General features: G+C 54.4%; 2 protein-coding genes across 2 annotated transcripts; both read left to right on the top strand.

Annotated features, from left to right (window-relative positions):
- Positions 1-6,877: 6,877 nt before the first annotated feature.
- Positions 6,878-10,770, top strand: PXMP4 (peroxisomal membrane protein 4). The gene is made up of 4 exons (XM_082491304.1): positions 6,878-7,001; positions 7,394-7,456; positions 8,052-8,250; positions 9,234-10,770. The coding sequence occupies exons 1-4, from the start codon at positions 6,883-6,885 to the stop codon at positions 9,495-9,497; spliced, it is 645 nt and encodes a 214-aa protein (XP_082347430.1). The 5' UTR covers positions 6,878-6,882; the 3' UTR covers positions 9,498-10,770.
- A 7,783-nt stretch (positions 10,771-18,553) lies between these two features.
- On the top strand, positions 18,554-22,041 carry E2F1 (E2F transcription factor 1; the record flags this gene model as incomplete). Its single annotated transcript, XM_082491268.1, has 7 exons — positions 18,554-18,754; positions 19,460-19,550; positions 20,128-20,347; positions 20,818-20,982; positions 21,103-21,241; positions 21,353-21,557; positions 21,791-22,041. 7 exons carry the CDS (start codon positions 18,554-18,556, stop codon positions 22,039-22,041), a joined length of 1,272 nt encoding a protein of 423 aa, XP_082347394.1.
- Positions 22,042-27,933: the final 5,892 nt, after the last annotated feature.

A 27,933-nucleotide genomic window follows, 5' to 3' on the forward strand; every position in this document is an offset into this window, starting at 1 on the left:
CACCAGGCTGTGACACTGAGACTCTTGTGTAGAACCAAAGTCTGGCTGTAGCACAGATACGATATGAAACCCCTCATGTCCTGAAAAAACGGCTATCAGACACTTATGCTGGAGGACACCTCACTGCACAGGACCAGGCAGCTTTAAACATGAGGTCAAAAGCCAAGAGGACCACAACTGAGCCTCCTAGAAGAGAGGTCTGTCATGAGGCACCACTGGATCTAAAAGCATCACCCAGAGTTCCCCCCACTCCCCAAACCATGGTGACAGAGCAGTAGAGCCTCTGCCTGCAGTACAGTACCTGCCGGCTGGCACTTGGAGCCTGCTGCACTGATGTGATGGAGGGGGTGTACACACTGTTGGTGGCCAGCGAGACCGTGGAGAGGGAAGGGGTGTTTCCCTGGCACTGCTCTCTTTTGTGGGTCATGAAGGCAGGCAGTGAATTGAACTGCTTCTTACACTTCCCACAGAGGAACACGTCTTCATCATCTGCAATTAAGAGGACCAGATCACTGCTCTGGGCTTTCTTCTGCATTCCCCAGTGCTACACCTAACAACCACAGCCATAGGAACACAGACACCTTTTGGATCTTAACACCTCAAGGACATCATCATCAGGAGAGATCAGCTGCAAGGGCCAAACTGTCCCTCTTCCCCAATCCCAAGCTCTCCCTAAAGCCAACTGATGTGATTGCGCCTGTCTCAGCCCTGCTCCTATATACAAAACTTGCCATCTCCCTGTGACAAACTGAATCCCGTTGTCCATCTTCTCATCTCAAAGACACGAACAACCAACCCATCCTTGCTCCTGTAGCACCCTCTGCTTTTAGTCAAAACAGTATCTTCCAAAGAACCTGCATTATGCTGTCTGAGGCAGACTTTATTACTCAGGTTGCACAAAAGAAAAGAAGTAACTTGGATCAGGGCACAGAGTCAATGGCAGCTCATGTCCAAAACCCACCCCACCCCCCCAAGACTGCTGGTTTCTGGTGCCTCTGCTTGATGTTAAGAGCAGAAATAAGAAAACCCAATTACCGTGTCCTAAATGAAATTTGCAGCATTGGCAAACCACACAAGTACACACCATTTTGGACTTGATCCAGTTGGACTCACAAGGCTGCACCTCCTGTCTGACTCACAGTCTGAAGCAGAACGTTTTTGGGGACACAGACTGTAACTCCTCCAGGATATAACTCGTTATCCACCCAGCGAGTCCCACTCAAGCACTACGAGTGTTCATGTGCACATGAACAATCAGTTCCTGCATTCATTCACACAGATGAGATACTCAATGACAGGAGTAGTTGTACATCCCCAGAGGATATCAGGAATGGCTCATTAAATAAAAAATGGGAACAGTAACGAGCACTAGTGACTGCTCCCTCCCTTCATGCTTTATTGGAAAAGCATGGTCAAGTCTATTGTCATGACCACCTCCAAAATCATCTCTGCTCGCTTGGGCACTTGTCTCCTCCTTCCTGCTCTGCCTAGTCCTGCCGAGGCCTCACCACCTGTAGTAGCACCCTACACGTACAGCCGCTCTGCCGGCTGTTCCAATAGTCACAAGTGCACGTTGTAGTAAGAAATCTGCAGTCCCTGCCCCTCTTCTCTCTCTCCCAGTGCTACTAGGACTCACCCATCGACTGGATGGCGGTGGAAGAGTTGACATTTTGAGCAGATGGATCTGTCACACCTCCTTGACCATCCAGTAAGGACTGCACAGCCAGCACTGTCTGATTATCCATTCCTGAAAGGAGACACAAGCACAGGTGGTAAATCAAACACAGCCTAAACATGGAGTACTCAGGCGCTGGGAGCTCACTCATGAGTCGTGGAGGGAAGCCGCTCACCGGCTGCTGCTGTCTTCTCCTGCAGAGCCACTGTCACCTTCTCATCCCCCTCTACTCCACAGCATTAACTATCAACTAAAGCAACACCCCCACCTGCCTCCATACACTCTTTGATATAAGTAGTAAAGGGAATAAGGGCAAGGAAAGCCAAAAGAGGGCTTGGTTTCAGGCATTTGCTGCAGAGAGTAAGGATGCTTACAAACAGTAGGTATGAAAAGAGCTAAGAAGTAGATATTTGGGATGTCACAGGCCAGACGGGGTAGCAGCCTGGGTGGATCTCCCTGGGGACACAGTGTGATACAGCACAGACAAGCACTGCGCTCACCAAAGACAAAATCCTTGGTGTGCAGGATTGTCTGTCTCAGCAGCAGTCTTACAAATGCCTCCGTGTTTTCAAGACCAGTGTTCCCAGATCCAATCAGACACGGGACTATGAACTACAGGAGGATTTAGATACAGTTTTAAGAAGGAAATATTAAGTGTGGGTTCCTGGGAGAGATGCTTTGGGGAGGGACCTACTCAGCCACCAGCTGCCACCCAGGTATTGGGACATGCGGGAGAGCGGCACCATGGCTCCCCTCACTCCCACAACTGTGCTCCTCCACAGGCTCCTCTCAAGCAAGAGCTGCCAGTTGCTGTCTCTTATTTCCATTTCCCTCAGGACTCCACAAGAGCACACACACTCAGCCAGATTTGTTGTCAGAATCAGCTCACTTGCTTTGGCACCAATATTTTTCGCTCCAGCTAAAATGTTCTAAAATATTGCAGATAAATACAGGAGATGGGGACTGCTCACCTAGGGAAACAACCTGGCCAGCAGCACGTGACCAGAGGATCAAGCCCCACACACCCTTTCTTTTTAGAAATCAGATGTAAAGACACATAGAACAATCTGATCATGGGAAAAAAATAGCGAAAAAGGGGTGATTTTTATGCACCACTCCTCCCTACCTTCCCTTTATGACAAGGAACCCACAAATAAAACAAACGCCATGCCAGGATTGTTTGTTTTACCTTGTGGATTAAAGGAGAAAAGAAAGGGGGGGGGGTCCTAAGTTGCTTTTCGCTTTTCTTCAAGATCTTTGAAAAACAAAACTGTAAAGTTTTGAACTCAGAATTACATGCCACAGTAAAAAGAAAATCTATGCCTGATCGCTTCCAAGCAGTGAGGTGAGGACAGTTCCTGACGAGAGGTTGCCCAGCAAACAGCACCAGGAAGGACTGTGAAACACCATAACAGATCACAGCATAAAGGAACAGCACAGCAGAAGCAACCACCTCATCTTCCCATTGCAAGTTCCTCTTGTCCTTTAAAAATTTCTCCTGGACAACCAGGATATTACATTCCCAACAGGGAGAAACCATATAATCCACAGCACTTTAAAGATACTCTAAATACCCATTTCTCCTGCATCTCCAGTGTGAAGCAAATAACACCATGACTCCATGAACAGCTTTTTCACCATTTCACCAAGAAGAGGTTGCAAACGCTGCTCGTGCCCCTGGGAGAGAGGAAAGCACCGTTCTCCAGCTGCTGGGGAGCAGAGGGCACGAATAGCTACTGGAAAGCAGCAGACCACACTACTTCACAAGCTACCATAAAATTACCACCATGCCTATGGGAACCCTTTCACATAAATCACAGGGAGGCACAGCAAAGCTGCAGGTCCAGTTCTGCAAGGCTTCGCTCGTGTGGAGAGCTGCAACCAGCCCCACCAGCAGCACACCACTGGGGCACTCTTGGGTGGATCTTCTCACACCAACCAAAGCCCTGCTTTAAAATCTACCTCCTCTTCTACAAATAATCTCCTGGTCAACTGCAAATGCAGCACAGCAGGCTCTTGTTGGCACATCTAAACCAGAGAGTGAAACAGAGTAGCCATTTTTTTCAGCAGAAGCAAGCTAGCAGGACACAAAAGAAAAAGGGGGATCAAAAATTCAGGTTTAATATATCACGAGGATAATTAAGAACAGTTTGCATCAAGAATGGCACACTCAGTGTGCCCAGCACTGGACAACTGGGTTTCCTGTAGCCAGATCTTCCAAGTAAAAAAGCCAGATAATTGCTTTGATCCCACTAGCAGGAAGAAGCTTGAGGAGAGGCCAAGACCCAAAGACAGGCGACAACAATGCAGCAGCAATGTCAGTGTTGCATTCAGCCTTCTGCCACAGAAAAGTGGCCCAGGACAACAGAAATAATGTTGCTCTTCATTTGTTCAGCAATTCACACAAACACCCATGGAGTCCCTGCAGTTTCACAAGGTAAATGCACAATGCCACACTTAACACGGAGGGAAATCACCAAGTTGAAGTTTAATAAGCCGTGAAGACAACCAGGCAGAGTTACTTGGTTACACAGATGCTGTTCATGGCCATCCACGGACTTCAGGAGAAAGCTTTGGATTGATCCTGCACTGATTACAGCCAGCACCAGCCTGTAGAATGTTCTTAACAGTCATGAAATCTAAAAAAAAAAAAAGCCAGCTTTTCTCTCCTGGTGGCAGGTTTTCCCCAGAACCTAACAAAAACAAGGGGATTGGGGGAATCCAGGAAAAAAAGTACCAGACTACTGACTTGTGCTCCCTCCTTCAGATTCCTCTCAGTTTAGAGAAGGAAACAAGACTGTCCGTTTCACCCAAGTGCTACTTGTCCCTCATGCCCCGATTTTCATGCAGAGTCTTTTTTTCTGCCAACAGAAGCGCCAGGTGCTTTAGTGACAGGCAAAAACGCTCCTCTGCCCCACAGCACCCGCTGAGGACATGGCTGCTCTCAGCAGCACACACAAACGCCAAGTCACCATCGACTTGTAATCGAATCAACAAGACAAAACAAACAAGCTCAGCTACTAAAAGCTGCCCATTATTGTGGGCTGAAAAAGAACACACTTTTTTCTTAATTTGCTAAACTGTTTTGCTCTCCTGAATTCTGCGAGGAAACTCACACAATGGGGAGCTGATTGCAAAGAAGAAATGGGGAACCTGATTATACACAGAGCGCTGTCAAATGTACCAAGTAACCTGACAAAATAGAGAAACATTTCTTCTTTGCTCTTTCTGTCACTGAGATTGCAGGTGCTGTTTGCAAAGCACAGGGTGACGATCCTGACGCGAGGCCTTCCAGTCAGTGGTGTTCCCCCATGTGAAGAAAAATATGTGTGTAATCCAATTTAGGAAAAAAATGCCTTGTGAAATAGTTTTTCTCCAAAGGGGCTGACCCCAAGCTCAGTGTCAGGCTGCCACAGCTTCGCATGTCCAAGAGTCCCCCTCGGACAGCACCTGCCTGTTACAGTGTCCCAACGCAAAACTGAGATGAAGGTGAGTAAGACCATTCCCCTGCACAGCAGATAGGAGCCAGGCACTGCCCTGGCTGTATCACAGCCCCCTCCATGTGTCCCAGGGCATGTGCCATACAGAGTGCCTGCACTAACACATGCACACAAGGGCCAGCACCCACGTGGGGACCATCCCAGGTCCATCCCCAGGTGGGGAGCACGGCACATCAGTGGGGCCAGGGCCAGCAGCGTCAGCCCTGAGGAGGATGAGGGGACCCCAACATGCAGGGCCTGAGGCTGTCCTGCTGCACGGTGGTGTCCCAGCATGCTGGACACAGGAATGGGGAGCAACGGGGCTGCCCTGGAAATCGGTGATCCCATTTACCAGGCACAGAGGTGACTGGAGTGCCCCAACGTGCAGGGCACAGGGGCAGGGGGGCCATGGGGTGCCCCGGGGTAAGGGACATAGGGCAGGGAAGCGATGGGGTGCAATGAACTGCCCCGCGGTGCGAGGCACAGGGGCAGGGAAGCCATGGGGTGCCCCAGGGTGCTGAGCACAGGGGCAGGGAGGTGATGGAGTGCCCCGGGTCGCCGGGCACTGGGTTAACGGGAACTGCCTGGTGCACTGGGACGAGCGGTGCGGGGACACCTCGTCGCACAGGGAGAGGGTGGCACAAGGCCGGGAGGTGACAGGGGTGCCCCAGGGAACCCAGGAGGACGAGGCGAGCGCCGGGCTGCCGCCGGGGGACGCACGCTGCGGTCCCGCCCCGCCCTCGCCGCCCGCCTGCCCCGGGGCCGCGCCGGTGCGCGCCGCCGCCGGATTGAGGGGCGATGGGGAGCGGAGGGGGAGCGGGACGCGGCCCCGCGCTGCCGGGAGCCCCCCGCACCGCGCTGGGCCAGGCCTCACAGGGCGGCCCCGCCGCGGCCCCTCATTCCCCGCGGCGGCGGCAGCGCGGTGCGGAGACACTGGGCCCGGGGCGGAGGGGGGAGGGGGGAAGGAAACGAGGAGAGGCGCATCCCCGCTGTCGGGCCAGCGCGGCCCGGCTGGGCCCGGCGCGGCGGCCCCGTTACCTTCCAGCGCCTCGAAGATCGCCTGCGCCATCTTGGAGCCGGGGCGGCCGCGACCCGCCAGCCGGAGCGGGCACCGGGAGCAGCGTCGCCGCCCGCCGCCAGGGGGCGCCCTCCGACCGCGACGGGGCCCGGGGAGGGCGGGAAGGGGGGGGGGGGGGGGAGCGGCCCGGGGGCCGGCTCGCCACTCTAGGCAGCGGCACCCCGGCGTGGGCGACTGGGCCTGGCGGGGGTCTTGCGTTTAACCTGGGCCGCGGCGGAGCGGCGCATGTGGCAGCGCCCCGGGGATCCGCGGAGGCCGGGCCCCGCCGCGAAGGGCGGGAACCGCCCGGCAGCCGCACCTGCCCCGCTCGGGCTTACAGCGCGGCGCCTGCGGGGGCCGGCAGAGACCCCATCGCACGCCGCTGCCGCGGGAAGGCCTTGCCCCCGGCACCATGACAGGCCGGACCGCAGCGGCCAGCGCTGCCCCGCCGCCACCCTCAGCGGGAGGGGATGGGCGGGACCCTCCCCGCGCGCCTCCCATTGGCTGCGGGAAACATGCTCCCCACCAATGAGAGGTTAGGGTCTCGCCGTCTATTGGCCAAGAGCGCCGATAGACAACTGGGAGAGCCTATAAGTGCGGCGGGGTGGGCCCCGCCCCCGGAAGCGAGCGCGGTGCGTACAGCTGAGGTCGGTGGCGGCGGGAGGTGCGCCATGGCCGGTAGCGGTGGGGACGCGCTCCGCTCTCTGCTCCGTGCTGCTAATGCCCTCCTGCAGCAACGCCGCTACCACGCCGCGCTCGCAGTCCTCAAGGGCTTCCGCAATGGGGCCGTGTGAGTGCGGCGGGGGCGGCTGAGGGGCGGGAGGGGGCGCCGGGCCCAGTGTGTGTGTGTGGGGGGGGGTGTTTCGGTTCCTTCGGGGCCCAGTCGTACCGAGGGCCGTGGGAAGGCCCGGGCTGTTGTGGAGAGGTTTGGGAAAGGCGTTTCTGTCTCCCTCACCGATAAGCGGGGTTTTAACTGCTTTTGGGGTCCCCTCTGGGCCTGGTTTATTGGGGTGCATGTTCTCTTAAGCCTGTGGCCTGGGCTGCTCCTGGTTGGGTGTGCTGCTGCTGCTGGGCTGACATATTAAGTAGCATCTGTTGGCTGTCAGTAGAATAGAAATACAATCATTTGATTGTATCATCATCACAACACAAAAAGCCTGAAACACCTATTCACTTTTGCAGTTATGGAGCAAAAATTCGTGCCCCACATGCCCTGGTGATGACTTTCTTGTTCAAGAGTGGAAGGTATGAACCCTACTTCTGTATTTCTGTGGTACTGCTTAGAATGCTTTCATTCAAGCATTCAATCTTTTGTGTTTCTAGACAGCTTAAAAAGCAGAAAGTTATGTGAGCCATGGTCATAGCCATTGTTCTAATAGTTACACAGGACAACTCGTATGTGCACATATATATACAAACATACATACTCATGGGCGTCAGCCACTTGTGATGAGAACCAGTCGGCAGAGAAGAAATTAGCAGATGCAAACAGCAGCATTCTACTCTCCATTCAAATAAAGGAAGCCAAGCTAGAGCTGTGAACATTGTGGCTTTGCCCGCTTATGCCAGAGGTTTGCACTTAGGAAAAACAAACAAACAAAAAAGGTTGCTTGACTATTCATAGAATTAGAAAGAAGCACAGTCCACAGTCTAAGTTGAGCTGTATTCTGATGAGTGAGCCAGAGGTAAAGGGATACGTCCTCCCTCATATGACAGATGTTCCGTGGGGTGCCCGAGCTGTCAGTCTAGATGGGCAGGCCAGAGGGGTGTAGCATCCAGGCTGAGTGACTGCAGTGGTACTGCCTTTTTGCTCTCCTAATTGTCTGTTTCTTTTCTTCAGTTTAAGAGAGAAATTGAAATCGATTGCTCAGGCTACGTACACTCATTCCCGGAACTTGGCGTATTTTGTGTTCACCTACAAGGGGCTGATGGCGTTGCAGTCCCGACTACAGGGGAAAAAAATTCCATTTCATTCTTTCTTTGCAGCCTTCATTGGAGGTTGGCTAGTGTTCGGTGAGAACAACCCCATCAACAGCCAGGTAAATGCATTTGTTGAAAGTTTCCTTGACAAAGAAAACAACCGATGGATGATCGTGTGCCAGGAAGTGGTTGGTATAGCCTGGCATGTTTCTGGTGGTTCTTACTGGGTAGCGTTGTTCTTTTATTATATTTCTCTTTGCAAAAGTTCTGGCTTTGGCTGCCCTGTGCTCAAATCCTAGAGGTAGTTGTGTGCCTCCGTGAACGGTGTGTGCAGTTTGAGGGCTAAAAGCCCAGGTTTACCTCCAGAGCTGCAGTTGCATACCTAGGAAGGCAGGCAGTGACGCAGTCCAGAGCCCTTGGGTTACACTACCTGCCATTGGAGCTGTGGTAACTGGCTGCATGCGCCCCTACTCAGCCCACTTGCAGGATTAAACCCTTTAGCTTGGATGGTGTGAGTGTAGGGCACCATCAGTTCCTGAGCAACTGAAATGGTTAAACTGACAAAAGCTGCTCAGGGGATGTTTAATTTAAAGCTGGTTGTTAACACACAGCCACAGATTAATAAGTCAGTAAAATACACAGATGCAGATTATTCAAAAGGGTTTTTACTTATGCAGTACCCTGCAAGAGCATACCCTCAGTCTGGTTTTTGGATGTGTCCAGACTATCGAGTTTGTATCTGCATGGCAGGTTAGTAGGGCTGCTCTGGGACTATTCTATCACCAGCAGCATCTGAGGTAGCTTTAAATGAGCAAAGACAAAAGTTGTGCAACTGCAAAGATCTGTTGCATCAAGTGTAACTTGTTGATGACTAAATTAGAGCACCAGCAGAGAAGTAGGACTTTGAGGACGTAGGGAAGACACAAACATCTCCAGTTATAAAGACTATGTGAGATGTGAACCTACAGCCTGTTTGCTCTTAAGTTGGGTAAATTGTTTCCACCCCTTTTGCCTGGTTTGTCACTTCTAAATCACTGAACTTGGTTAGTATATCTGGTTGGGTTATTTAACCTAGTGTTCTTTGGGTTTTTTCTTCATGCAGATCATTATGTACCTGCTGTCTCGTATCCTGTTCGGCTTGTCTCGGCTGGCAGTGGAAAAGGGCTATGTCCCACAACCAAAGCAGGATCCTTTTCCACTTGTCGTGGCTCTGATATGGGGGACAGTTCTCTGGCTCTTTGAATACCACCGGCAAACTCTGCAGCCATCTCTGCAGTCCTCCATGACCTACTTGTATGATGATAGTAATGTATGGCATGACATTTCTGACTTTCTCATTTATAACAAAAGGGCAGACAGCAAGTAGATGATTTGTTGTCAAACACCTTTGAATAGGACGGTACCTTCCAGCAGATAAGGGAAAAGGTTATTCTGTTGCTCTTGACTGGTGATTTTTTTAAATTAACATCTATCAGGCACAGTTGCTTTTTGTGTTTTGGCCAAAGTGTTCTGATTAGTCTTCTCTTTGCTCTGTTTAGAGCAAGTAAATACCCCACAGAAACTTGTTGCAGTCCTCAATGAGAGTAAAATGCCTTGGGAATCTTGAGTTAAAATAAGTCTTTTTAAAAGAGGCCTTATTTTCCCTACAAGTATGTGTTTTTATTTTTTAAAGAAACTAAGTATACTTATAAAATGACAGCCTGACAGTAAGTGGTCTAACCATGATCATGTGATCATGTCTAATCATGAAAAAATGTTCTAAGGATTGTCTGAGTGCTCGCAAAACAGAAGTGGTGTTCTGTGTTGCTGTGCTCACCGTAATGAGATGGGAGTGGGGGACCTGCCCAGGTCTCAAAGCAGGAACATAATTCCTTGATTTCTGTGGATGACTGGAAATCTTGTTTAAACTGCCACAAGGACAGTTGTGTGCTCCTTAAGGGTGTTTCTCTGTAGTTTTCCCTCAAGGAGACAATAAGATGTTTGAGAACAAAACTGTTAAGATTGTCTGGTACAAGCCTGTTAAGTCAGGCTCAGAAGGACTATTTTAGCTCAGTTTCTTTCGTGCACTCAGGCTGAATCCGTCCCTCTGCAGAGTGCACTAATTAATACCCTGTAATTACTTTAAACTTATTTGTAAAGTTTTTAAAAGCTGCTTGAACTGAATACCAAAAACAGTTATGCAACTTGGACTCCTTTGCAAACATGCTGAGGCGCATTGCACGCCCTCGCATATCACACTGGGTGCTTTATACGTAGAAGCAAGCAACACTTTGAACAAGCACTTTTATTTTGGTGGAAGATAAGCACATGGATTTCTCTTAGGTCCCGAATCCACCCTCCACAGCAGTGGCATATGTTAGCTGTAATCAAACTTGAATGTACCTGTGGTTTGTGCAGGCTTGGTGCTAAGCCAGGTTGAGGCCGCAGTTGAATATACGAGTGAATCTTCCTCTTAAAAATGCACTGCTGAGCCCCAGGAATAGTGCAGCACACACTGGCCTTTAACAGAAGATTGGCTAGATAGCTGAGAAAGAAGAAAAACAATTTTAAAATTAATAAAATCAAACTGTTAATAGCGCAGAGCACTTAGACTGCCATATAACACTATACCATTCACTTAATGATGTACATTAAAGTAATTCCTGACACACTGGTTCTATGTGGTGATATTCACAAGAGTTGTTAAGTTCCCTGTGCTAATGGTTCCCTTTCGGCTCAGTCGGGACTGTTTTGTTCGCTCTCCCTGAACCCATCTGCTTTTCCATCCTGACCTGATCATGTCATTTTATAATCCTGCTGATGCTGTTCTTCATCGTCTTTTGCAGTCTCCTTACTCCAGGCTCTAGCAATTTGTCATATTCAATGGTATGACTGAAACAGTACATTTAAGTTGAGGTAGCTTCTGAGTGGACAAAAATTCTCAGTTTCTTCTTAAGCAATTTTTCTTTGTCCTCCTAAGCTCTTTTATTACTATTGCACATATTCTGAGTGCTGCTTTGCTCTTTATTTTTCCACTCTCTGTGTCAGCAAGAGGGAGAGTGAAATGTTCTCCTCCCCCTAGTCTGCCTGGTGCTGCGATGTTTGGGATTGAATCGCATCCTCCGTGGCTCAGGTCAAGTAGGAATAGAGTCTTCTGGCTCTTGAAGCGAATCTAGCACCAAGTCTAACAACATTCACTCTGAGATCTTACAGTGTTGAGCCAGAAGCTTCCTTGTGCTCATCCCATGCAAATCCATGACATACTCATCTTTGGTACCCAAAAGACAGGATATGGCTTTACCGTAATAACTGTCTGTGGCATCCTTAAATTTTAACTTCACCAGCTATTATGGTCTGTACGGAACACTTGAATTTGAACACTGATCAGATCAGTATTTAGTCAGATACACCCCAGGAAAACTATAGAAGTTAGGAACTGGTTTTGTTTCTTTGTAGGTAAACATTGTGTTTGGTGTAGATAGGCTTGAAGATTCAAGTACAGAAAAAATACTGAAGCTACAGTTGAGGTCTCATTTCTTTATAAATATCATATATTTATTTGCACCACTGGTGGGTATCTGAAGCAGCGCGAGTGACACACGCTATTTTTATGTAGGAAGCCTCAATATTGTTCCAAACAAGAATTAGTATTTTGCTACTACTGCTGAATTCCTACAATCTTTGATGGGATTTCAGAAAACCCTTCCATGATCTGGCAACTTGAGAATTTCTCCCTGAAACTATTAGACTCTCAAATCCTTGACCGTGTATAATCATCGTAGGAAAAGATAGTGCAGGCTGGTTATGTGAGCCGTGTGTCTGTAAGAAGTTTTTAACGTTTTTAATTTATAGGTGGCATTCCTCTCTTTGAGAAAGGCTTTTGATTCCCTTGGAGATGAAATAATTTTCTTCTGCTGTTAGTTCTAGTGCTGCAACCATGTGGCTGTTTGTGAAGCACTTCTCTGGCCGTGTGACAGCCGAGTGACCTGTCCTGTCCTTTTTACGCGACTGTAGTATCTCTGTCCTCTCTAGATGGCAAAAACAAGCCAATAGCTAGTTTCTAATATCAACCTGGCAGCAGTGGCCATCAGTTGTCCTCGGTTCAAAACGCCCTTTTTCTCTTGGGAATCTATCGCCAACCTCACTTTCAAAGCAAATTGCGCCTGAGCCTCCAACCATCTGTACTTCTGACCCAGGAACCAGCTGCCGTCCCTGGAAGACGAACTGCAACTCGTCCCGGGAGTGGGGCCCGTATAGCAGCAGCCATTAGCCGGGCGTTTGCGGACGGTTGGTTTTCCTGCTGCGTCGGGGCAGGACGTTAAGCTTCAAGTCACTTCTTTCCCCAGGGAAGTAATTGGAACAGTTCTTACAACGGCATTAGTCCGCATTGCTGTTTCTGTGACCAGATAGCTGGGGATGAACCCCTTATGCTACCGAGGTGTTGGAACAATGCGGGCGTGTAGTAAGGAAGTGAACTAGAAGTAATTTGTCTGAGTCAGACTTTTCGGATACATAAGTTACACTCCCTGCCCTCCCCCAGTGCATTGTGTGGGGAATCGAGTCCCCTGTTTGTGTTCCTTTTTTATTAGCATTAAAACCAAAAGAAATAGAGACAGTTGGGAAGCCACCTGCGAATCGGCCAAATGCTGAAGAATCACAAAGAAGTGCCGTTTTGTCTCCCCAGCCCTCATCAGTTTTGAATTTTAAGACGAACACAGGTTTGTTTGTCTACACCATTTTCCCTTGTTATTTCTTCCTTGACACCTGACCGTGAGATACTGAATGCCTCTAAAGAAGAGCAGAGTGTCTCAAAGCTTAGCTCAATTTGTCAAAAATTAGGATTACTGGATGAAATTGAAGTGTTCATTCTTAAATGATGCTTCTCCTTCAGATTTTAAGCCTCTTTTAGAGGCAGTTTTAAAGGTTAATGAGTCAACCTGATCAAAAGTTTTCAGCAAGCCTTGAATAGCAGACTGCCTATACTGAGCTATTAATCATTTATTTTATGAAGGAACAAAGCAAGCTCTGGGTTATTTACTGCCGCTGCATGCTGCCCCAGGATACCCACTGGGCTTCACTTCTCTTTGGAGGACAGCTTGTGTGCTATTGCTGGCTGTCAGCGTTGCTGAAGAACCGTTTCCGGGACAGTTACATTATTTAACAAAGGTAAAAATTAAATGGCTGCGTGACATTTGGTTTAGCTAAGGTTTTCTGTACTGTGTTTGATCCCTTCAGTTGAGGGGAGGATATTTCTGCAAGAAAAACCTGTGCTTGTCCAATTAGTGCCACAGAGAAGTGCTTAGGGAGGTTGCGGCTGCTGGAAGGTGTGAACCGTGCTTTGTCCTGGCCACCGTCCCTGTGTCTGGGCAGCAACCACCCCTGCTCCGGGCAACTGGGTCAGGGTGGAGAGGCTGCCAGAGAGCTTTGATATTGGTGCTGCGAGACTTTCTTGCCCTGGTAGAGTAGTTCAAGCTCTGCTTTAAACTGAGCCAGGTTGTGGGTAGAAGCACGGGGATGATCTCTGGCTGCAGAAGTACACCACAACCAGGTGTCTGTGGGGACCCCCTGTGACTGCAGAGGGTGCCCTGTGCATACTAAGCTCTGCAGCCAGTTGGGAGTCGTTGTGGATGGCTGGTGCTGGTGGAAGTAAGCAGAACCCAGTTGCAGATACCCTCACACAGCAGAAACTGGTGTGACTCGAACGCATTTTCACTGCATCAGCAGAAATACGACCTTTGGCTAATACTCCAAGCCGCGCGCTGTTTCCTATTTGTCAGGTTGTGTTTGTCTCCCTGGATCGTGCCAACCTGAGCAGAATGTGTGGTCGGTCTTCTGATGCTGGTTTGGAAATCCAGCAGATAAGGGAGGAGAGAAAATAAGGCGTAATGCTGTCCAGCGTAATGTCTGTCTGCCACTGTTAATATTTTAGGGGTGCTAATCTTGAATTTTCAACCTGCGTGTTTGTACCAGATTGTTGGAGGAGGTAACTTTTTTACTTAGAAGAATTTTCATCTGTCTCGTTACCTTATGAAACTGGTGATGAGGAAGGGGAAAACAAATTAAATGCTCTATAATACAAGTATTTTTACCTCTGCTTTTGATATATATTTTGTGTTCATAATTGCTGTGTAATCCAGGTCCTTCCTGGTTTTCTGATAGCGTAGAATAATGTAAAGAACATAAACTCAGGTAACTTGTAAATACGCTGATCAGAATGCTTGGAGGAATATCTGGGGTTTTGGTTTTAAACCGTGTGAAAGAGGGGGCAGTGGGTTGTTGAAGTAGCTCTGTCCACTATGTATTGACTTCTTGTGCAGTAGGTGCAGTACATCAATCCAATATAAGACTTTCTGCCAAACTCATTTGCAGTTTATTTCTGTATAACCACTCTTCAAATATTATAATACTGTGCTTTCTATAATAATAATAAAAACCTAATTTTTTGTCTTTTTTTTTTACTGTCATCATTACGAAGCTAAAATATATAAAGTAAGGTTTAATTATTGCATGTTAGTAGCCCTAGATGTAGAGAAGTCATGCGCGGAGTGCGTTTTTGGCGTCGGTTGTGCCCTCGTGTTACCAGCTTGGAGGCAATAGCCAGTGCTATACTTTGACCATGCCATCAGATTTAACTGCTGCCGCACTGGCTAACTCGGGTGAGGATCCTGCCTGCAAAGGCAATTGTCTTCCTTTTTTTTTTTTTTTTCTTCTTTTTTTTTTTAAGCATGGACTTTCCTATGCAGTAGCTGTTTGGATCGCTTAGTGTGACCGTATCTTCAGACCAAGTGAGTCACATTAGGGCTAGGCTGAGGGGGTTCATAGCATGTAGAAACCGAACACGCTCAAACGCAGTGTAAATGGGAAAGAACGTGACCAGCTCTTGCACTGCAGTGAGAAGAGAGTCCGTGTGTCCCTTTGGGTGTTCCTGGGGTGACACGGTTGCAGGGCAGACTGCTCCTTGGTGCCTTGCGGTCCACCGGGAACACACGGGAGTGGTTGCAGAGAGCATGCAAGCATTCAGAGGAGTCAGCTGGAGGAACCTTTGTCGGTGACTGCCCCGCTTGCGTGTGGAGTCCTGGCTTCAGCCCCTGTGCCTGGTCCTTGCCCAGATACTCTTCGTCAGGGCAGACAGCTTGGGGCAGTGCTGTCTGCCAGAGCAGGGCGTGGGTACAAGGCACTGGACACGAGTCTGAACCTGCCTCACCCATGAGCTATACAAAACAAGGACACGTACAAATAGACAAAATAAGGATGTATAAAGATGATTTTGGTGCCTCTCCCAAGCTAAGATCTGGGAATAAGCTGTAGAGGTAACAGCTGTGGTAGCGGACATAAAGCAGTCCCTGGATGAGGAGCTCCCCAGATCATGGTCAGGTAAGGGAGGTCCTGATCCCAAGCAGGAGGTCTCTGCAAGGGGAGTGCCGAGTAGCTGTAAAACAAAACCTCCTGCTTTGTAGCTGCTGTAAAACTGGAGTGTCCAGCCCAGGCCCATGAGAGCCCAAATAAACACCCCCAAACTGATATCAGTCCCATCTTAAAGTGGTTTTTTCCCTTCTCAAAGCATCACACTGTACCTGAGCCCTTCTTCCATTCCAAGTGAAGCTCTGAGCGACCTACAGGTTTTCTTCTGACACTACCTGCCTTTTGGGTTCACAGTGCCAACGACCATGCTCTGAACCTGCTGGGAAGTGAACTTGGTCTGGCTTAGAGTTACTAAGACTAGGTAAAAGCTAAAGCGCAGAAGGCAACGTCAAAGGGCTTATTCCCAAATGTACTCCTCGGTGACTCCCAGGCTATTTGCACAACGTACCGCTGAAACGTTTCAGCCTCTCCATTCCTCTGGAGGCCTTAAGGAGGTCGAAGAGCCTTGTCCAACGGAGTGGCTTTTAGCAACTGGTGTGGGCAGCAGGCACTTGTACTGCTCTGTCTTACAGAGGCTGGAATGAGATTGCCCTGTTTGGGTGTGAAGAGCAGCGCAGGGGGCAAGCGGGCTGTGTGCCCCTGGTGCTTCTACTGAAAGACTCTGCAGATTGATGTTGAGCTTTAATAATATCATATGAAAGAAGGAAATAAGAGGGCTGAATTTGTCATGCCCAGCATCCAAAAGAGTAGCTGACCTGATGTTTTGGGAGAAGAATCAACGGTGTAGTTTTCTGTAACAAGATGTGAGAAAATGGGCAGTTCACAGCTTTTGGGGACCGGGATCTGGGAGGAGACACCTAAACCAGCGATACTCTCCTTATGCTTCAAGTAAGCTTTAGTTATTCTATTTGTGCTATCACAAAATCAGTTCCTGTAGAAAAAAGGCAGAGAGTGGGTAAAGTCAGGATAGTCAGCAGCAGGACTACGGTGTGGGGCTCTGGGCTTTCTGCAGCTGCCTGTCCCCTCCGCAGGCCATCTTGTAGCGAGAGGAGAGCGTGCCGTGCCGTCAGCTCGCCCTGAACCGAAGCGCTGGGAACAGGAGCATTGGCAGGATACCCCCCGGGGAAGTCGAGCTTCCCTTCACACCACAATGCAGTCATTCTAGTGCGACAACACAGCCCGATCCATATGGGAACTGCTGAAAGCAGGAGCTCACTACTGATGACAAGGACGGTACACGTGCTTCTGGGGCACCCACATGCTAAGGTTAACTAAGCAGGGGGATGCAGGTTTGCATCCTGCCAGCTCTCCTCCTGCCTGCTCCCACTGCCAGATGATTTTGCAGCGTGGATATCAGCTTCGGGTCCATCTGCAGCCCCAGTCTGCACTTTTCCATCAGCGCAGGGACCAGCAGATGCCTCTTGGCCTGAGTGTCCCGGTGTGCAAGGCAGCCAAAAGCCACCCAAACTTGGTGACTGCTGTGGGGTAAATCCAGCTGGGGTACGAAGTGTATGAACAGCCTCTCCGTGACCGAGTGGGGCCGTCGAGACAGGACTTTATCTTCGCGCAGCACCCGCCAGACAGCTAATCTTGGGAGCGCGGTCCCTACTCCTTAGCCGGGCGGGAGGAGGCTCAGCTGTGCAGGAGAGAGGATTCATCTACTTTTCCCTCATATGCATGCAAGAAAAGCCTCTGCCCTGCCTTCTCCCACCAGTATTTGCCTTTCATTTGTCTTCACAACCACCCTTTTTCAGCGCTAAAACCCTCGGAGAAGTTGCAGCGTGGCCAGGCAGCGTGGCAGCTCGGGGGAGAGGGGGGCAGAGCACAGCCTGCTCCCCCCGAATAAGCTCCTGCATGAATTGGGAAGGAGCGGGGGGGCGGGGAACCCAGCCTTTGTGAGCGGAGCGGGAGCAGCTGGTGCAGCAGCTGCGTCCCAAATCCTGCGTCACCCCAGGAAGCGCCTGGCCAAGGCTCCCCGGGGAGGAGGAGAGCGCTGCCAGCCCCTTCGCTCCCGCCGGCCATCGGGGTTGCCTCCTTCCCCCCACCCCCAGATGGAAGAAACATTAACTGTGTGCAAACATCTGGTCTAACTTGCTTCTGCTTCATGCTAATGATGATACTGCAGCGCAAGGGCTCTGGAGAGCAGGCCCTTGGATATTGGAAAGGCCAAGCGTTAATTAACTGTATTAATTCCCTTTAAGTAAGGCAGCATTGCTATTTGCTCCTCGCTGGCGAAGAAATGAGGCACGGAGAGGTGGTCACAGCCGTGCTGGTGTATTTAAGGATGGAGGGATGCAGGGAAATCGCCGGGCTGGCTGTCCCGCAGGAGAACTGTAGCCACTGCCAACGCATCCAGCATAAAAAATCCTTTAAAAAAAAACCTGTTAGGCCAGGACATTTCGTGTCGGGATCTGTTCCGCATCCCACGCACTGAGGGGGGGAGGGGGGGGGGCGGGTGGGAACCCCAAACCACCCCGTCTCTTACCTCCCGGTTAAACGTCAGTTGGTTATTTTTAATTAGAAGGATGGATGTGTGTGTGTATGTATTTTTTTGTTCCTTTTTTAATTGTGCCTTCTCACGCAGCGGGAGGCTTATCAGCGCCTCGCACGGGGGAAACGCGTCTCGTGGGTGGAGCTCCTTCGGCCCCACGGGTGGGTCATGTCACGACTTCGGAGGGGGAATCCCGGGGAGCGGCGGGGGAGGGGGGGGGCCGGCGGCGGCCGCCACCGTCCCCCCCGTCCGCCTCCTCCCCCCTCCGCCGCTCCCCGGGCACCGCCACCAATCAGCGAGCGGCACCGCCCGTCGCTCCGGCGGCGCCGACCAATGAGACGCCGCCCCCGCGGCGCCCGGCGGAAGGCGCAGCCAATGAAGGTGCGGCGGGGAGGTTGGCGCCGCTTTCGCGGCAAAAAAGGATTTGGCGCGCAAAGGCGCGCGCGGGGCCGGCGGCGCCCTCCCCGAACAATAACGGCGGCGGGAGCGGAACCGAGAGGAGCGGAGCGGTCCCCGCTCCCGCCATGGGCCGTGCCCCTGCCCGCGCCCTGCCCGCCCCGCCGCCCGCCGTCCCGGCGGCCATGTGAGCCATGGCGGCGGCGGCGGGCGGCGCGGCGGGGCTGGCGGCGCTGCTGGGCAGCGCCTCCCCGCACCTCCTCATCGTCTCCGCCGCCGAGGAGCCCGCGGGTGGCGGCGGTGGCCACCCCGACGCCGACCTCCTGCTCTTCGCCACGCCGCAGCCCGCCCGTCCCGGCTCCGCGCCCAGACGGCCCGCGTTGGGCCGCCCGCCGGTAACCCCCGGGACCGGGACGGGGGAGGGGGCGGTGCGGGGGCGGGGGCTGCGGTGCCCGGGACCCTGCGGGCTCCGCCGGGGCCGTGCAATACACCGGGCCGTGCTATATATATCGAGCTGTGCTATATATATCAAGCCGTGCTATATATATGGAGCCGTGCAATACTGGGCCGCGTCGAGCCCGGCTGCATACCGGGCCGGGCTGTGCTGTGCCACGCCGTGCTATACTGCACCGTGCCGTGACCTGCTATACCCTACCAGGCTGTGCCATGCTGTGCTCTATACCATGCCGTGCGCTGTACCATGCCATTCTTAGCTGTGCCATGCTATACCAGCTGTGCCATGCCATACCGTGCCGTGCGGTGCCACGCAGCACACCTGCCAAGCGTGGCCGTTTCCTAACGCCGCTCTGGAAGCCACAGGCCTGAGCGCTTGGCTTGTGCTTTGCCTCCCGCTCCTGCAGCCCGTGCCTGCTTTGGGGCGCTCCCCGCAGCGTGGCGGGGCTGCCTCCCCCCTGTGTCCCCACTGGCCTGCGTGGCAGCCGGGGAGCTGCTCCCATCAACCCGTTGTTGCTGGCAGCGGGAGGATCCGTACCCTGCGGTGACGTGCCCCTTGGGGGGGATCCCTCAGGGGTCCCTCGCAGCCTTCCCAGCAGTGGGGCCGCAGTGGTGGTCATCCCTCTGATGAGCCACATCCCTCGCAGGTGAAGAGGAAGCTGAACTTGGAGACAGATCACCAGTACATAGCAGAGAGCCTGCCAGTGGGCCGGGGCAAGGCCAGGAACCCCACTAAAGGTACCGGCTTGGCTCCCCCTGACCCACCCCCCGAGCCAGCCCAGCCTGGAGCAGATCTGGCAGCCCCGCTCCACTGCCCACGGGCTGGGCTGGGCTGTGCCTCCAGGCTCGTCCCTGGCAGCTTTTCCCCATCCCTTTACGTCGGTTTGGAGAGGCCGTTCCTGGGGCTGGGCTGTTTCTGGTGGCACAATTGTCCTGCACATCTGCTGGGCACCATGCCGGCTCCATCCCTCCTTGTGGGATGGAGCTGTAGCCGCCGGCACAGTGTCAGTGCAGTGTCCCAGGTGGACCCTTCATCATCTCCCCCCTGAGCCCTGCCTGGTGCCTTGCTGTCACAACTGAGGTTACAGTCATGACTGAGCCACCAGCGTCAGAGCCCGTGCCAGGTCCTGCAGCATCCTTCCTGTGTGGAGTATGTGGAAAGCTCACCCCATTGCCCTGAGAAAGCAGATGGGTTTCAGGGTGCTGGTCCTGGTCCATGAGCCACCTGCAAGTAGGGGGGGTGTTTTGGGACCTCTCAGCTCAAGCACTGGGTTTCCCTTGTGGCTAAATCACACTTGTCCTTGATGGCTGGCAGGGGCAAAGTCTCCTGGGGAGAAGTCCCGCTACGAAACCTCACTGAACCTCACCACCAAGCGCTTCCTGGAGCTGCTGAGCCAGTCGCCTGATGGTGTGGTGGACCTCAACTGGGCGGCCGAGGTCCTGAAGGTGCAGAAGAGGCGCATCTACGACATCACCAATGTCCTGGAGGGCATCCAGCTCATCACCAAGAAGTCCAAGAACAACATCCAGTGGCTGTACGTCCCTGGGCTGGGCTCGTGGGGCTGTGGCTGGCTGTCCCCTAGGATGGGGGACCTGCCTGGGCCAGGCTTGGGGTGGAGCTGGGTCTTGCTGGGATGGAGAAGCTCAGAGCGCCGTCACCAGAGCATCTGCTCAGTGGTTGAGTGGTGGCTCCCCCTTCACATGGGCCACAGCCTTGGGTGAGGGCTGTGCTGGAGCACGGGTGGCTCCCCAACATCAGTATCCCAGTGGCAGCTGCAAGTCCCCCTTGGGGTCCCTCAGCCAGCCCGGGGAGTGAGGGGCTGTGTCCAGGTTTGGGGAGAGGACCCCAAGGCTGTGCCCTACTGGGAAATCCCCACAAGGCTGATTCCCTGGGTATGGGGTGGGAAATAACCTGGCCCAGGTGGGGACAGTATATGGGGACAGTCACGGTGTGGGGCAGAGGGAGCCGTGGGATTTGGCTCCTGATGGCCGCGATGCTCCCCAGGGGCAGCCAGGCCACCGTGGGGGCCCCCAGCCGGCACCGGCTGCTGGAGAAGGAGCTACGGGAGCTGCAGGCGGCCGAGCGGCAGCTGGACGACCTCATCCAGACGTGCACGGTGCAGCTGCGCCTGCTCACCGAGGATCCCGCCAACCAGCAATATCCTTTGGTGTGGGGCCGGGATGGGGCTGGCTGGGTGGGGGGGATGCGGTCGAGCCCCGAGGTGAGCCCAGCCGCATTGCAGATGGGGCGTTTCGCAGCCCACCCCGCTGCCGCATGAAAGCATCCCAGTGTCTGCTCCTTGACCCGCCACACTACAGCCTACGTAACCTGCCAGGATCTCCGCAGCGTTGTGGACCCCTCAGAGCAAATGGTGATGGTTATCAAAGCCCCCCCGGAGACCCAGCTGCAGGTCTCAGACCCAGCAGAGGTGAGCTGGGGCCACCCTCTGGTCCCCATCTGCCCAGCCCTCAGCAAATCCCAGCCCAGGCTCCTGGGGCATCCTTGTCCTCCTCGTCTCACTCCTTTCCCCTCTCCCCAGGCTTTCCAGGTCTCCGTGCGAAGCACTCAGGGCCCTATCGATGTCTTCCTCTGCCCGGAGGACAGCTCAGGGGTCTGTAGCCCTGTCAAGAGCCCCTTCAAAGCCGCCGCAGAGGAGTCATCTCCCAGCCACTCGCAGCCCAGAGCCTCCCCGCTCCTGCATCCCGCCCAGGACGTGAACATGCCACTGCTGCCTGGAGAGCAAGGTGGGTGGCCAGGTCTGGGGGCAGGAGGGGTGCTGGTGTGATGGCACGGTGGCTCTGGCCAGGGGCTCTTGCTGTGTTTGCAGCCGTGAACCCCTTGGCACAAGTAAGGAGCTGCAGTGATGCTCGGGCACTTCAGCAAGGCAGGGAGGTGGGAAGGCAGGTTCTCCTTCATAGCCCAAAAATGCTTTTTTGGCAACTATTGTGGAATTTACGGCTGCTTCCCATCCCCGCAGAGACGCTGCTGCCAGGGACGAGTGCGCTGCCCGGCAAGTGCCTGGCAGAGGAGGTGAGCCTGTCGCCGCTGGCCTCCATGGACGCCCTCCTGGAGCACAGCAGGGAGGATTTTTCGGGTTTCTTGGCGGACGAGTTCATCAACCTGTCACCGCCGCAGGTGCAGGACTACCACTTTGGCCTGGAGGAGGGCGAGGGCATCAGCGAGCTCTTTGACTGTGACTTTGGGGACTTCACGCCCTTGGACTTCTGAGGCTCTGCCTGGCTGCTTGTGGGGGAACTGCTAGGCATGGGGGGGGGCCACCCCTGGGCTCCTGCCCTCGCAGGCAGGGCAGGCAGCCCCTCCAGCCACAGCGCCCACAGCTCCTCTCCCTGTCCGTTTTTGCAATATTTTCTTCTTACCCCTCCACACCCCCCCCCCCAGGCTGGTGGGGGCGGGTGGCATCTGCGGCTCTGGCCCCGCGAGGGAGATGCCAGGGTGGGGGTCCCATTGCAGAGGACCGCCCCCCCATAGGGCCCTGATCTTGGGGACAGGGGGGGGCTGCCCAGGGCAGAGCCACTGCCCCCCCACCCCAGGTGCCCGTTACAGAGCTTTAAGCAGTCCTGTGTACAGATTTGATTAATTTATTATTGTCCCCTGGGGACGGCGTTTAATTTCCCGGGGGGGGGGGGGGAGGGGGTGGGTTGAGGGGTGGGTTGGAGGGGGCCGTGCAGCAGAGTGGGGGTGCTGAGAAGTTTCGTCACGCTGGGAAGGGGGTGGCGGAGATGTGGGGGGTGCTGGGTCAGGGCTGTGTCCCCCCCGCCCTGCGTGGGGGGCTGCCTGCAGCTCAGCTGAGTGTGGGGTATTTATTTATTATTTATGGTGTGTGGGAGCTCTCCCTGGGACACGGGGGGGGGCAGGAGGGAGCGGGGGAACAGTGCTGGTGGGAGGGGACGACACGGAGGGTCCCGCTGGGGACCCGCTGGCACGTCCCAGCTTTGTTCGTGGCCGAAATGGGGCTGCAGGAGCGGGGATGGGGCTAGATGGGGCTGGCGGCCCTGGGACCATGTGCATGTCCTCTTGGGGGGGACACAGGGATGTCCCGGGGGGGGGGGGGTGTATTGCATCTCTGCGGGTGAGGACCCAACGCTGTCTCCAGGCTTTTCTTCCTCTCCCTACGCAGCCGTTCAGCCCTTCGGGTCCATCTCCCCCTCCAGAGAGCCCACTGGGGCTGGGAGAGGTGGAGGGGAGGAGAGGAGGGGTCCTGGCTCCCCGCCTCCCCCAGGGCCAGGCTAGAGACGCACTTTCACTTTTACTGCCTTTTAACAAGCTTGTGTTCCTCTGAGCTTTGTGTTTAATAAAGGTTTCTACTGACTCTGGCCTCTGGTGCAGGGCTGCGCTGGGGCAGCTGGGGGCATTTGGGGTGGTGAGGACCCCGACCTGAGAAACCAAGGGGAATGTTGGGTTATTTTTTGGGTTTGTTTGGTTTGTTTTGTTTTGTTTTTTTTTCCCCACTTTGAACTTGAAATGCATGAGCAGGCGCGTCACTGCCTGGGGTTGCAGGAAGCGCTTTGCTCCTTGGGTTTGTGGCATTTTTTCCCTCCTCTGCACCTCCACGCGCTGCCATGTGTGGGATGGGAGCAGGGGCTTATCCTGCCACCCTCTGCTCCTCCAAAGAGGCTGTGCCCCGGAGGGACAGGGCCATGGGGCTGGATGGGGATCACTTCTCCTTTCAGCAGCCCCTCTCCCCACTCGGCTCCTCTCCTGCCTGGCCCCCTCCCCTGCCTCCCCCCTGGTTTTGGGGCAGCGTTTGCATGGTGGGTGCGGGAAGGAGGAAGGCAGCATGGGGCTGATGTGAAACCAGTCATCTGCAGCAAACGAGCTCCCAGTGCCTTCCCAGCTCCCCTGTTCACCCCAGCACCTCTTGGTCCTGCCTGAAAGCATCTGCCGGCACCGGTTCGTGGCCCAAAGTTCAAGGTCCCCCATGTCCCTGCTAGCTGGGGACGAGCTGGCTGCAAGCGGCAGCCTTCACCCTGTGTGTCCCAACCTGCTCTGCGGCACACTGTCCCCTTCCCAAGGCATGAGGGACACCAGGGAACCCTGGGGAGGGATGCTTGGAGACTCCAGAGATGCTCTGGCAGTCTGGAGTGGGCCGGGGGGGGGGGGGGTGGCCCCCACCCAGTGGCAGGCAGGGACGTGCCATTTCCTTCCCGTGTTTGTGCGCTCACTCCCCTCCTCTTTCTGCCCGGCCTCCTGCCTGTTTCTCCTTTAAACAACCTGATAAATATTTCACCCCGGACTGTGTTGCGTAAGCTCACCCTGGCTCCTGTGCCGGCGTTGGCAGGGAATGGCAGCCGGGGTTCAGGTCAGGCTGCCGGCGGGTGATGGGGTGACACGGTGAGCCCACCACCACTGCCTGTCCCCCTGCCTCCATCCTCCTGCCTCCATCCCCGCACCCCAGCACGGTCCCCAGCTGGTTGTGCTGCCGCAGGGTCGTTCTCGCTGCAGGACGTGTCTGGATAATGGCGTGCCAGTGCAGGGTGGCAAACGCCACGGCTCAGCCCCATCCCTGGTGCCAGCTCCCCGCACCGTCCCCGCTCCCAGCCCTCCTCCCCGCTGGCCCCGGGGACCAGCCAGGGCTCGGGCGAGGGGCTGCAGTGAGAAGGGGAGCGTGCTGTGCTGTCCCAAAATTTGGCAGCCAGGAGGGCAACAGTATACACAGCCTGGCTGGCCTTGATTGGGATGAGCCAGTGGCTCGCTGTCACACTGTCACCCCATCAAATAGGGCTTTTTCAGGCAATTAAACTAAAAGAGCTTTCTGGTCCATGGGACTCCTGCCCCACAGAGCGAGGGGCAGGAGGACAGGGAGAGCAGGCTGGGTGGGCATGGCCCCTGGTCCCCTGCCTGCTGCATCCTTCACAAGGTCAATGTTTGTCACCTGAGGTGACAGCGGTGCTGAAGCTTTCATGATTTACTACGGGGCATCCGGCCCAGCCATACACCAACACATCCTCACCCCTGCGCTTAGCAAGATCTGGCCCTCCTTCTCCTCTCCCCCTTTCGGTTTTGTTTTCATGGAGGGTGATGGCAACGTACGGTGCTGCCCAAAGGGATGAGACCCTGGCAAAGGGAAAGTGGCCATTGGCTTTCACAGAAGCAAGTGGGTGCAGGGAGAGAGGAGAGGGCTCACGCCAACATCTTGAGCTCACTCCCACGAGCGAGCTAACCCCCATTGGCAGCACAGCTGTTCCCTTTTCCCCTGAGCAAAGGAGCATCTCTCTGATGGAATTCGCCATCACATTCCCCTAATAGGGAACCTCACGGGATGATGAGCCCCTGGGACTCCCAATCCCCACAAAAGCAGCCACCCCCCCGGCAGGGACAGGACCGTGTCCCCCCGCTGCGGCAGTGCTGCCCATCTCGGGGGGGAACGCGTTGGCGGCTCCAGGCAAGCCAAAGCACCCTAAAAATAACCACTCTGCCTCCCAGGGATGATTCACGATGCAGCTGAAGGGCTTCCCTCCTGCTATTTTGAATCGCTGGAGAAAGCTGATGATAGCTCATTTAGGGGCTCTTGTTTCTGAAGAGCACATGATGGTTTTGGGGAGCAGCCCCAGGCGCTGCCTGGTTTTATGAACTATCTGCACCGCCGATGCTTTTCTTCATTGGGTGAAGCAGACACAGTGCGGGAGATGGGCACCCTGCACGCATCCTGCGTGCTCCGTGGGTCCTCGGCTCCTGTTCACTCCCACTCCCTGGCAGTGTCCCTGCAGGGACCGTGCCCGTCCAGCTCTGGGGGTGTCTGGTGCTGTCGGGCTGCAGTGGTGGTTCCATTGGCACCGGCAAACGCTGCGGTGGGTGGACACACGGGCATCCGCAGGCTGAGCTGTGCTGGATGCAGACGTGGTGCTGAGCCCAGGCAGCCGTGGGGTCTCCTGTCCCCGTGCTGCGAGGCTCAGACTCGGAGGAGTCAGGAGAGCCCAACTGTGGGACGAGCTCTGGGACAGGCTGGCAGTGCTTGAGGGGAGCAGCGTTAGATGCTGACATAGCATAAAGTTTGTCAGAATTTATACCTTTAATCTAATCCCTCCTGGAGGGTCCAGGCAGGTTTTGGGGTGCCGTGTACATCTGCCCCGGGGTGCTGTGCCCCTGCCAGCGCTGCCCGCTGTCTGACCGGCTTCTGCATCCCACCCCATGTAGGATATCGCCTCTCCTCAAAACAACTTGTGTTTCTTCGCAAGGAGGTAACTCAGGGAGGTGAAGCACAGCATCATTTATTCGCAAGACACTGTAAGTGGGTGTTTTGTTTAATTCCTGCCCAGTTGTGTCCCTGTGTCCCCCACATCTGGGGAGCAGAGCAGAGCCCTGGTTGTCCTCCCTGCAGCCGGGGCTGAGGCCATGTCCCCCTTCCCTGTCAGTGGCATTTGGGGTGCACTTTGGAAGTGCCCGTGAAAGGAGGTGGGGGCACCCACTGCCTCCTGCTGCCGGCAGAAGTTTTGCCCTGGACTTCGCCCTCAGGACTTTCCAGTGGCTCCTTCCCACGCTGAAACTTGTGTCGACCTTGAGGAGCCCCGATGGGGACCAATCATGGATTTTAGCAATGCAGGGGTGCAGAAAGACACCCTGGGGGCTTTGCTTTGATCCATGGCAGAGTCCCACCATTGCCCAAGCCCCTTCCCATGCTCCCTGGCAGGGTGATCCTCTGTCCCTGCTACCGTAGGACCTCCCCTGCCTGTTTCTCTAGTACCTGCCTCTGTTTTAATTTGATTTGATGACGGCCATGCTTGACAGCTCCAGCCTTTGGTCCCTTTTCTGCCCCCCCGGGGGACAAGGGACATCCATGTGCCACCTGGGCTGGGTGCACGTGCTCCCCAGAGCTCTCAGATATCCCCACCAGGTCCCAGGTGCACTTTTTCTGCCTCTTTTCTCTTGCACACACCCGGAGCAGTTGGGAGATGGTAAAAATAACAGCGATGCGTCCTTACAACCGCCCCGGGCTCCCCGGGGGAGGAGGAGAGCGAGTGAACTACACGTGCCACAGCTGGGTCACGTTGGGCCAGGGAAGTGTCTCAGTTTTAAGAGCCGGCTTAAGAGAAGCCAAGCTCAGCAAAATAGGGTGGCCTCGAGAGGTCCATGTGAAGAGATAGGTGGTGCAGATGAAGGCAAGCCTGGCTAGGATTTCACATCCAAGCGAAACTGGTGCATGCCCCTTTCTGTAAGCAAAATCCTGGGATACTCCGAAAGGGACGAGGAGAAGCCCAACACCCCAAGAAGTCACCTCACCACACGTACCCCGGGAGCAGTGTGAAGCTCTGCCCAGCAACAGCTTCATCTCGTTTATTTATCTAGTTATCTGTTTCTTGTTTGTGAAAACCTTGGAGGACAGGTTTTGGGGTACAGACATGGATGTCCATCCTGTTCCTCTCCACATGCATAGCCCACCGGGTGCCTGTGCCAGGCAGGGGTGAAGGCAGCTCCTACCTCCTCCTCCTCCTCCTCCCCCCTCAGCCAGCCTGTCCCTAGCTCCTGCAGCCCCCGCTTGGGGCGGGAAGAGGGTTTTACATCTGCTCATGGGACCCAGTGCCATTGGTACGACGCCCTCACACCTGCACGCCACACCGGAGGGAAGCAGCACTGAGCAAAGGCTGCCCAGCACCGGTGGGCATGGAGGAGTTGGCACCACCGGGAAGTTATTTGAAGCCACACTGGGTGGCAGGGGGACCACCCCAGGGCCAGCTGCAACCACAGTGAGACCTCCCATGGCCACACTGGGACTGACTGGGGCAACCAAGGCTATGCCAGGGCAAACTGCAACCACAGTGAGACCACCCATGGCCACACTGGGACCAACTGGGGCAACCAGGGCTACTGAGGAGCTAACAGCGACCATACTGAGACCACCCATGGCCAAACTGGGACCAGCTGGGGCCACACTGGAACAACCAGCGCTACCGTGGGGCCAACAGTGACCACACTGCGACCACTCATGGCCAAAACAGGACCAGCTGGGGCCACATCAAAACAATCAGGGCTACCCTGGGTCAAACAGTGACTACACTGGGACCACTCATGGCCACACTGGGATCAACTGGGGCAACCAGGGCTCCCCTGGGGCCAAGAGTGACCACACTGGGACCATCTATAGCCAAATTGTGACCAACTGGG

Source organism: Vanellus vanellus, assembly GCF_965231255.1.
Source record: "Vanellus vanellus genome assembly, chromosome: 15".
Classification (NCBI taxonomy): domain Eukaryota; kingdom Metazoa; phylum Chordata; class Aves; order Charadriiformes; family Charadriidae; genus Vanellus; species Vanellus vanellus.

Bases quoted from the DNA above. Each gene is read 5' to 3' on its own strand.
- PXMP4 (XM_082491304.1), top strand. From the start codon at position 6,883: ATGGCCGGTAGCGGTGGGGACGCGCTCCGCTCTCTGCTCCGTGCTGCT. The intron at 7,457-8,051 runs GTATGAACCCTA...TCTTTTCTTCAG, and splicing joins TTCTTGTTCAAGAGTGGAAG to TTTAAGAGAGAAATTGAAAT. The intron at 8,251-9,233 runs GTAAATGCATTT...TTCTTCATGCAG, and splicing joins ACAACCCCATCAACAGCCAG to ATCATTATGTACCTGCTGTC.